The sequence below is a fragment of the Condylura cristata genome, unplaced genomic scaffold (assembly GCF_000260355.1).
Source record: "Condylura cristata isolate star-nosed mole 26May11 unplaced genomic scaffold, ConCri1.0 scaffold00002, whole genome shotgun sequence".
Taxonomy (NCBI): domain Eukaryota; kingdom Metazoa; phylum Chordata; class Mammalia; order Eulipotyphla; family Talpidae; genus Condylura; species Condylura cristata.
The window spans coordinates 37,239,406-37,250,634 of record NW_004567103.1 but is presented as its reverse complement, the minus strand read 5'-3'; the positions used below and the strand labels follow the sequence as shown (position 1 = coordinate 37,250,634).

The 11,229-nt window shown below is 33.8% G+C and overlaps 1 protein-coding gene across 1 annotated transcript in view; it reads right to left on the bottom strand.

Moving 5' to 3' along the window:
- Positions 1-4,685: 4,685 nt before the first annotated feature.
- The window catches only part of NCKAP1 (NCK-associated protein 1), an 82,015-nt gene continuing 75,471 nt past the window's right edge, over positions 4,686-11,229 (bottom strand). Inside the window, exons 29-32 of the mRNA XM_004674464.2 lie at positions 10,670-10,786; positions 9,940-10,049; positions 8,516-8,605; positions 4,686-7,410 (exon numbers count right to left, since the gene is read on the bottom strand). Of these exons, the coding sequence (XP_004674521.1) occupies positions 7,294-7,410; positions 8,516-8,605; positions 9,940-10,049; positions 10,670-10,786 (434 nt within the window). The 3' untranslated portion in view covers positions 4,686-7,293. The remainder of the gene's footprint in view (positions 7,411-8,515; positions 8,606-9,939; positions 10,050-10,669; positions 10,787-11,229) is intronic.

Below are 11,229 nucleotides of genomic sequence, written 5' to 3'. Positions count from 1 at the left end.
TTTTTTTAAAAGCATAAAAAGAAATGATAAATTTAGAAAGCATTTGCCAAACATGATAGGTGAAAAAAACCAATTTTGTTAATCTGTAGAAAAAGTGCTTACAAATCAATTTACATATAAAAGATATCCAACCTCAGACACTAGTTTTTAATCCATCAAATTGACAGGCTAAAAAAAAAAAAACATAAAACAGGCATTTGCACACTGTAGGTAAAAGTGTAAATTGGTGCAGACGTTTTGGATGGAAATGTGGTAACAATATCTACCATATTAAAACACATGCTCTTTTACCTAAAGGTCATCTTTCTCATAATTTTGAAGCATAAGTATTGACCCAAATGCTCAACGATGTATACTTTGATGTTCTGTTTCACTATTGGATTAAAGAAAAAAAGGGCAAAAGAATATACAATAGGAATGTACATTAGGAAAACTAAAAAAACAGGCTGTTTTAAGGTATTTTGACATCACCAAAAGGAATAGGTCTGAAAGATAAAGAAAGCTCGTGTCAAATATGTTGTTAAAATACACTCATGTATATACACACATATGCACACATTTACACATATATAATTTTAGGTACACATGTTTATATATATGCATAGAGAGGTTTCTGGATTGGAGGAATATCTCACTTCTAGAGAGTATTTTTAATGCTTTTAAAAATTGTGGTAAATATAGATACATAAAAGTTTATAGTTTCAATCATCTTTAAGTGTACAGCTTGGGGTTATTGATTATACTCATATTGCTGTGCAACCATCACCATCATTTGCAGAATATTGATGTTTTCTGACTGAAACTGAAACTGTAGTCATTAAATCTTATTCTCTATCCTCTCTGCCATCTAGCCCTTGGCAATCAGCATTAGGATTTGTTTCTCTGAATTTGATTTCTACAGGAATTTCATGAGAATTAACACAATAACCTTCTGTGCTTGACTTATTTCACTAGCACATGTCTTGGAGATTTAACTGTTATATGTAGCTTCTGTCAAAATTTTCTACCTTATTGAAATACTGAATATGGTTTCATTCTAGTTAATACCACATTTTGTTTATCTATTCATAAGTTATTCACTTAGGTTTCTTCTTTTGTGTTGCTGTTCAAGTGAAAAACAACTCTTAAAGCCAATTTCTTCCTGAGAACACATTTAGGACACAGAGCACCAAATTATAAATAACTTGACTAGAAAGAAAAAACTTTATATCCTACATTTTTAGTTGATTGGTGGTACTAGGAATGGATTTAGGAGCTAATATGAGGTTCAAAATGAGCTTCTTGGATAATCCTAAGAAAAACATTTTCCTGAAGTGAATTTCTAGCAACTAGTGGTTAAAATTAGATACTGAGACCTCAAATGATTTCTCTGCTTTGAGGAGAAAATTAATTGAGGGAAATAAAGATTGCAAAAACTAAAAAATTTCAACATAGTTGCCATTATTGTATCAGACAGTATTTCCTGAGGAGACCAGCAAGGGAGACTAATTATGACAGGGTACTAAGTCATAAATTTTACTCTTGTATGTTATTTCCTGATAGAAATTTTAGGACCACTGTGTAGCAGTTTGGGCAAGTTACTTTATGCCACAACAGACAGACATATGCCAGTGTTTTTGTAAGCTGTGATCTAAGCTTGTCTTTTTTTCCCTTGCTTCTCTTTGATTCCAGTAACTTAGAAGGAATCTCTGTAGCTGGCATTTGAATGACTTCAACATACTTTCACTTTTTATTTGACTCAAAGTGTAACAGGGTGGATCTCCTTGAGGAAAAGGAGAGGCTCCAGGTTCCCTGCCCCACCCAGGAGGAGTGTGGAACTGAGCAGAGAAGAGAGGAATCTGGAGAGGAGTCTGAGGAAGGAAGCAGGATGGAGAGCCAGGAGACCTGAAGAAGCGACATGGAGCAGCAAGGATGTGAAGAAACCGTGTTTGTTTCTTGGCCCTGGGCTGGTGAAACAGATGTGGGTGAGGGATCTGTGGGGAGGTTGACTATGGCGGTGTTTATATTGATTTTGATTGTGTCCTTTTCCTCCCAGACTTGCCTGCCCATTTCGGACCCTTTTTATGGCTCCCCACCATCTATTTTTGTTATGCATGTTTTGCGCCAAATTAAAATATGAACACTAATATAATGGTATAGTCAGATTTCAAAAAAAAAGTGGGAGGAAGGAAGCCACTGGTTAGAGAATATTATGGGTACCTTTAGGAAGGAGAGAGAAAAGGGAAAAAATCCAGCCAAAGTTGAATTTCAGTTAAGTGCAGTTTATTTGCTATAATTTTCTAGTGCATTCACATATCCATTGGCCATGATCAATAATAGTGAAGCTTTTGCATAAACCCTCTGTTCAGCTCTTCTACCACCATGCTGAAGTCTGTTTTACCATTTGCCTCCTGCATCACATGACTGAAATATGCATCATGACCAAATATGTAATCTTTCTCCTCCATCATACTGTGATCGCTGTGATGGAGGGCAGTGACCACATCTGTTTGGCACACACACCAAGCATTTAGGGCATAATGCCTGTGTATTTATTTATTCAACATTTATTGGTCTTCTTACACAGGATCCTTAGGTTGCCAGAAGTATGAATCTTAGCAAATTCATTAAGAAATAGTAGGAGTATCTTCTCATTCTTATCCTTATGCTTCCTTGCTTTTTCCTGTACATCAAACTCATCCTTCACCTGACCAGCTTTCTCTCCTACTCTCCTTCCTCGTATTCTGGGAATACAGGAAACTATTAAATGGCTGCCCCAAAGCCAACTGCCTGAGATTTCCAGTTTTAGTAGCCATGACAACTTGAGCTTTAGTTCTAATTTACCTGAGAAAAGTATAATAAAGACAGCCATCATTTTCAAGTCACCAACCAGATTCAATACCCTGGAATTAAGTTCCTCTGTCACTTAATCAGCTATTACTAAGAAACAGTCATCTATTAGAATTAGTGTCCAACTGGGGAACCCATGTTAGGAATTCATCCCCACTTGACGCTGTGCATAGAGCAGATAGTGGGGCAAGACTAGTTCAAATGTTTTTTGATTTGTTAACATTCTCTACCAGTAGTTGGTACATACTAAGTATTTTTTAATTGAATACTAGGATGTGATGTTACTTAAACTTTATAATTAGTGTGGGATGTGGAAGGGAAATGAATAAATGCTGGAAGCTTTAGACTTCTGGATATTCAAAACTTCCAGCATAAGTAGAATTAAAGTTGGACATTTATGTTTAACTTCACTATTCAAGCATTGCTTTTAAACTGCAAACTTGTATCAATTCAATCTTTTAAAAATAAATTGAGTCACTATTAATGTCTTTGCAGATATGACACATTTTAAAAGTGCCACAAGACCTTATTCTCTTTTCCTTTAGTATTTTAAAAATATCATGAAGGCTTTCATTATTAAAAACAAACCCTCCTGTAATAAACAGCCCCCTCAGAAAACATGCTATGAGGTCGAAAAGGTTAATGACTGGACAGATGTCACAGAAACTCAGTGGTAGATATGCCCTTGGTTTCGTTGGGAACCAGTATTTTTCTCTTTGTTCATACGGAGGGATCTATTTGGTCCCTCTCTTCTCTTTCATTAATTCACATTTGGTAATGAACATCAATACCAAAACCAAATGTGGCAAGTCAGTACATACTGTATCTCTCCCTGGGTGTTCCTTCCAGGAATACAGGTACCCTCAAGATCTCCCTCCCCTCCACACAATGGAATCACCTGTCTGTATACTTTTAGGAAAAGATACAATGATGTTACTATTTAAGTCAAGCAGAGGTCCTCCAATAGATTTTTATATAGGGTGGTTTAAAAGTTGTTCTCTAAACATCACATCTACCTTCCAATTATAACGTTTTGTACAGAATGCAAATGCTTTTCTAGAAATATGGCTGATGGCTGAAGAAAGCAAATGGACTTGACTGATTTATCCTTCAGGCTAGAGTCATAGTATTAGTTCACTTGACAGCAATCCTTAGACTTGGGCTTGGTTGTGACAGGAATAGCAGAACTCACTACAAAGGTCATCAGTTGCTTCCTCTAATCACTTTCTGGAAGCTATGACCTCCAGCAGAGGAGACATTTATTCTCCAAGGATGTGCTGGTATCCTGAAAGCCTATAAGCCTAGTCGGTCCTTACTGTGTGATCAGCTGCCAAAGGAAATGCCAGTGCAGTCTTGAGAACAAATGAGAAGTTCCACTGATTGGATAACATTTCAAGGTCTAACTGTTGTGGTTGGTGACACGAGATCATCAGGCCAGTTTTAATATGAGAGGTATTCTGCAAGGGGGGGCTAAGATTAAGGTTACATGTCCCAAAGCTCCTGTAGTGACTCTAGTTAGAGGTGAGTCACCAAATTGAAAAGATCATTTCTCTATTTTAGGGCAGTGACCTGCACTGTAATTTCTGCCCTTCTTCACCCCCAATCCTACCCCCACACCTCTACCTTCTTGAACCCATTTAAAAAAAATAATTTTTCTGTAACATGGAACCCTCTCTGATCTCTCACCAATACCCTCAATTCTTAAACCTATTTATCTAAGAAGCTCAGCTTCTACAATCCGCCCCCCCCCAATACCCCAGACATGTGAATCACCTCACTGGGGGAAATACAACTATTTCTTAGTCAGCATTGTGCTAACTGCATTCCAGTACTGGGAATCCCCATCTTTTCTATTGCTCATAATATGCTGCCCCTACACAAGTATAAAGAGAAAAACAACTATTTGCTCCCAACATGAAACAAAGGGTATCTTACCCAGCAGCTCTCCAGTTATCTCACCTTTTCCACTTCAGGTATGTAGGATGTGCATGGGAGCTAACAAAATAAAGGTGGACCTCAAGGCATCCCCCAGACTCAAAGATGATATTAAAAAAAAGTATTCTACCTAAATAATAAGTAAAGATATGCAAATTTACATGTTTCATCTTTTGGATAGACAAAGATACCTTAGCATAGTGACAAAACTATGCTCACACAAAAGCAGGAGTAAAACTGATATAATCTTACTGGAGAGAAATCTAAGAATATGCAACAAAATTTAAAATGTGTACAACCTTTCACTAAAAAGGGTAATTTTTGAGAAATTACCCTAAGGAGATAATAAATCAAGTTCACCAAGATACAGATATATTTACAATAGTGAAAAATATGTAAGTGCCTAAAAGTTAATCTAAGTGAAATTGTTGTTAGTTTTGGTACATATGGAGGCATTTAAGAGTATCAAAGACCTCTTCCTAGTATTGAGTAAAATTAGTGCATTATAGACAAACACAGTATATAGTAGGGTCACAATCAGTGAAAACAGGACACTGTAGTGTAAGGTTAGGTGTAAGAAAGTAAGAGTTAAATAAATAAATAAATAAATAAATATAAAAGTTGTGAATTTACTTTTAACTTTTTTAAATGCTTCTCTCTAAGTTACCTTCACCATTTTTTTTTCTTTGTAGAAAAATTCAATGTAAATAATAATCAAATTGTCTACAGTCAGTTAGTTTGTGACTAACAACTCTTAACTTTTAAAGAGTGATCTTTTCTTGGCCTAAATAGGAGTAAAGAATTGCTTATGTACATCCATAAGCTCTTCCATATGTTATACCAAAGTGCACACACTCCAAAGCCTGCTTTATCTCTCAGGGTTATCATTACCATCAAGCTATTAACATTCTAGAATTCAAGTAATTTCAAGCAAACAGCATTTAACCTTAGTTTCAACTGTCCCCTATATAACCAAGCTATTTCAAGTTTGAAATTATTTCACTTAAAAATTTCTTCCCTTAAAAAATATCTTCATGGAAACACTGAAAATTTTCAACAGCTAATGACAACTATTTCCTCCTTTAAAAGCAGGCTAGGAAAAACATATACAAAATAGCAGTATGATAATCTTGTGGTAACTTATTTTCACTGCATTCTCTGTATCTGAACAAAAAAAAAACATTGCAACTGAGTTCACAGCAACTTTCTTTTATCCTAACAACAAATTACCAATGCTACTAAGAAGCCCATGACTGGAATATAGACCCTCTAGATACAAAGTTGTTGAGAAACAGTCTTTAAGTGCCAAAGAGCAAAACATCTGGTTAATTTTCAAACTAAATGAGCTACTCTCCCCTCCATGCCAATCACCAAGCAATAGGCCCTTTGTGACTTCCCAATTCATTATTTACTGAAGTAGTAATTCTCAACAACTTTTTCACTAGTTCCATCATCATTCTCTCTGCCCATTTGGTCAAAGATACAATTAAAAAGCTAATAATAGTGCAAAGTTTCCTTTAGTTTTATATTTTTAAAAAATATTATGTAATTTTATTTTCTAATATTTTTTCCAGTGGAATGTTTTTCAAAACATTTCAACAAATCTTGTAATAGCTGATCTGGTATCAAATGCTACACTTTAAAGTTTATTTTAAACTAAAACTTTCCTTATTATTGACCAAATCTCTGAGGATCCCAAATTAAAGAAATCATTCAAAATGTGATACAGTCTAGTGTTTATTTTATGTTATGGCAGGTACACTTGAATTTCAAAAATTTAAAACATATAAAAAGTGGTTAGGGACTAACATTTGTATCAACAGTTGATAAATGTCTAGATTGTTTATTATACAGCAGGATACAATGGTAGTGCTAATGCCAATAGGGCACCATGGAAGTTAGTCTAAAAATTATCACTAGGCTTTATATAAGCAACAACATATGCTGCTGTTTTAGAATTTTGGGACATAGTCTGCTTCTAATGCTAAGCAGTTCTTTAACATTTTTAATGTTATACAGTGTCATAGTATTTAGTTTGGCAAATGTTTCAAAATAAAGTAGAAATGTATTCATAACAGCACAGAAATGCACATCCAATTTTGTTTTCATTAAGAACCATAGGTACAGATCAGAACTCTTCCCTAGATGAAATAATTTACACACAGATGAATGCTATAATACCACTATCTAAAATAATCACTAAATACAATTATTTTTTCAGAAATAAACAAGCAGTTTTTTTCATTATCAAATATCAAAAACATAGAGATAATCTATGTTTCCCAAACAAATGGTATTTTAAAATTATAGGAATAATTTCTGTGGATTCAGTGAATGTGCAACCTAATTCAATAAAGTATACTGTAGTACAATCATATTAAGAAACCAATAATCAGAAAATACAACTGTATGAAAAGAAATTTATAATCCACTAAACTGTTTCTCAGGCCATAGGTAAAACAGTTCCACAGTTTACAGGTAAAACTGAGGCAACAATAATGCGTGCTTGTCTTCAGTAAGTAGGTAATTTTATGCAGACGATGTAACACTTTGCTTGTAGACAGCATGGTATGCATTTCTCAGCAAGACATAAGGAAAACAAGATTCCAAAAGATCCATTGTCAGGAATGGGGATTCCTGAACAATCTGAAAAATTCCAAAAATGCATCAGAATTCGTTATTTATAATGGGAACAATTAGTGACAACCAGCAGACCATAATTTCTAAAGTGTTCTTATTAGAAACAGATAGACATTATTTACTCTTTAAAATCTAAAGTGTAACAGTGCCATAGTACATGTCATCAAAAAAACTGTTACTTTTTAATTAAATCAACCAACAGGAGCATACTGAGTGCTTTCACCATCCTCAATCATTTGACATAAAAGAGAATATAAGCATATTTAAAATGTGGTCCATCCCATCAAGTTTAATTAGAGACCCAAGACTAAGCTAGGTAACAAAAGCAAACGTAAGGCCAACTAAATGCAAAGCTTAAGTTCTTGGAGTTTAAAGGGGAAGAAAGATGAACAGTAGTCTGAGCATATCTAAGAAAAGACTTGATTTTGGGATGTGTGAACTGTCATTAAGATAGACATAGATCTCTATAGGTAAAGGAAATGTTATAGGCAAGGGGAGAATCATAAGGGATAAACCAGCATACCTAGTTCATGAATGGTGGTAAGAACTGATTATCAGGCACACACAATTATGGGAAGCTTATTAGATAATGGGATGGAGTTAGAACACAGAAAACTCATAAAACTGGATGACCTGAAACAGATACGCTAAGAAAACATAAGGTTTAAATGTTTCTCAACTGACTGAAAGCCAGTTATAAAAGAATACCCTATAGGTAATGCTAATCTTTTATTTGTTTCTGCTATCATTACCATAATGATAAAATAAAAGTGATGACAGTCTTTTCAGAAATTGCGAGGCAGTATGTGATATGGGTAGAATGAACCAAAAAATACTTGGCAGAATAATGAACAACCATATACCAGAGACATTTTGCAGGGGTGGAGTGGGAAATGCACGGGATTATGGTGATGGCACACGGGTGACTTGGTGATGGGAAACCACGGGGATTACAATTAAGATGGAAAAAAAATGTACAAAATGATGTAAAAATAAACTTTTGTAAAATAAAAAAAAATACTTGGCAGAGCTCACTGTTATCTGATTGGTAAAATGACAGACTTAGGAATGACAGACATTTATTACTAGTCAAAATTAAAATGAGACTTACCATATCCAGCAGTAAATAAACAGATTCTCTATTTCTTGTTGTTGTTTTATCTGTTTCCTGGCCAATTTTCAGTAGACTAGAGGATGCAAGCTTAAGAGTACATAAATTTTAAATAAGTTTTTTTTAAAATGAAATGTTCAACAGCTACCTACTTATTTTCAATATTCCTTAACTTCACGTTTCAATCATATAGCAGTTATATATAAATAATAAGCAATTAAATAACAAACATAAGCTTAGATTCTTTACATTCTAGCAATAATTTGGAGCATATTAAAGTACCAGACAAGAAATTAATAAATAATCAGATATTCTTACTAGGCTTTAAAACTTTTTGCATACCTTTTGTTTGATGATTTAAATTACTTTAAATCATCTTTCCAATATCTATATTAATTATATCTTATTTCTCAAATAAGAAAAGTTCACACTGAGTTTGAATTAATGAATCAAGGAAATAAAAGAAGTGAAAATAAAGTTTTCAATCTTAATGTTGTTTTACCTGAAATAGGAGTCATTTCCCCTATTATCACATTTTCTTTAAAAATTAAAAAAAAAAAAAGGCCTTCCCTGGTGGCACAGTGGGTTAAAACATGGCAATAAGGAGCTAAAGCCACTTCAGTATGAGTTCGATCCCTGGCCCTGGAGGTGATCCACATAGCGTGGCAGCTCTCCTGACCTGCCCACTTCTCCCCTCAGTGGTGTACTCTGTCAGCCTGCCTGTTCTGCTCCCCACTCTGTCTCTGGTGAATCCTCTCACTACCCCTGCATCTCTGGCCTGTACCCCAGTTCTGTATGCATAAATAAATCTTCAAAAAAACTAAAAAAAATTAAAACTTAAAAGGCTAACAGCATTTATAGCATAAAAGGAGGAAAAATTCTATTGTTCATTATGCCATAGAAGAATTATTACCTTTATATAAAATAAGGAAAAAGGTACATTCATAAAGGAAGAAAAAGCTATATTTACATAGAAACTAAGAACCACACTTCATGCAGCTAGAGTTAGCATACTACTACTACCCTCTTTTGGCATAAGCAGCATTCTTATTTTTGAGCTTTTCCACAATTAATAGTCCTTCTCCAAATAAATACAAGTAAAATTTATCCTTTTAGTGAAAACAATCTCTCAATTTTCCTCTGCTTTGCTTTTACTCAAAGTAGTAAGCTCTAGGCAAAACTGTAGGGCAGTCCTGTCATCTACTAAGCGAAAAAACAAGTCCTGTTGCAGAGCCTCTAGAAATGAGACTTCTAACTCAAGGGAAGAAAATTCTAAACTAAATTATTCTTGATTTTAACGTCATGTTTTCATCTGTTTCTAAAAAAGAAAAGGAAGGAGGGAGGGATTATTCTGTTATATCCCACAGTTGTATTTTCATATTTTTTATAAAATGTCACAAGTTTTGCTATTTGATTATACATACGGCCAGAAATTCTTTAAGGCGGTCTTCAATGCTTCCTTTGTGAATTGTGAACAAAGCTGCGGCTATCTGGTTAATGGCTTTGGCCAAGCAATGTATGTTGTTGCAGTGCCCTGAGGAAGTACAGATAAGGTTTACGGTTTCTATATGACCCCAAAATATCAAATAATACTGAAGGTAAATCTTTAATGTTTGGATAATCTACGTAAATAGTGGCATGATTAAAAGCAGAGTTGGGGCATAACCTGCCTTACTCTTCTTTTACTTTCATTACAAGTGTGCTCTGAAAAACAGTACTCCAAGAGAGTACAAAGGATTATGTTTGTGTTGAACAGGTACATTTTCAAAAATCCTAAAAGAGATCATACATTCTTATTATAGAAACAAAGAAATGCTTAGCTGCTTTACAAATATTTTCTCATTCAATCATTAAAATAATCCTAAAATTGCCAAGTTATGTTAAAAAAAAATCCTAAGAGGTGGACATTCTCTCATCCTCCCCTGCCATACACACATTCAGACAAACTACAAGCTCAAATAAATAATTATTCATTATATACGATATATAGCATGTCAGGAAATTGGGACTTAGGCTACACAAGGTTATATAATTTTCTATTTAAGTGACAGAATTTAAGACACATTTTATTATAAATGAACAAGATCAAATAAAAATATCATCTGCATCAAAACATCATGAACTTTTGCCAAAATAATTTTAAACTACTATTACCTTCTATAGCAGGGCTATATTGAGACATCACATTGCTGGCCAGTGTTGGCAAAGAAACTGCCACAAAGACCATGAGGAGGCAGGCAATTTTATATTCTTCTTCTGGACTTATATTTTCTAGGAAGAAAATTTTAAAATACCAGATTTCCTTCAAGATTCATTAGGAATTAATTACTTAATTGCACAAAACAAATTTTTGTATGAAGTGTTTTAATGCATTTATATAAAACTGATTATAATTTTGGTACAAGAAATAAGCAAATAATACACATTACAACTGACTACTCTTAACTTCTCAGTAATATTCAAAGGATCTCTAATAAAACAATAAGGTACTCTTTTTTTATTCAGAGGATCACAGGCAAATAAATATTACAGTAACTAGAATACTAAAATTTCCTAACTGAGAACTGATGATATGTTAATATCTTACAAGTAAATCATATTCTTATAGTTTACCAAATGTTATCACATAAATTACTCTGTAAAATCATCTAAAAATCCATACTTTTCCTTATAAATAATATAAAAATAAATTAAAATTACTATTTATTGTAAAG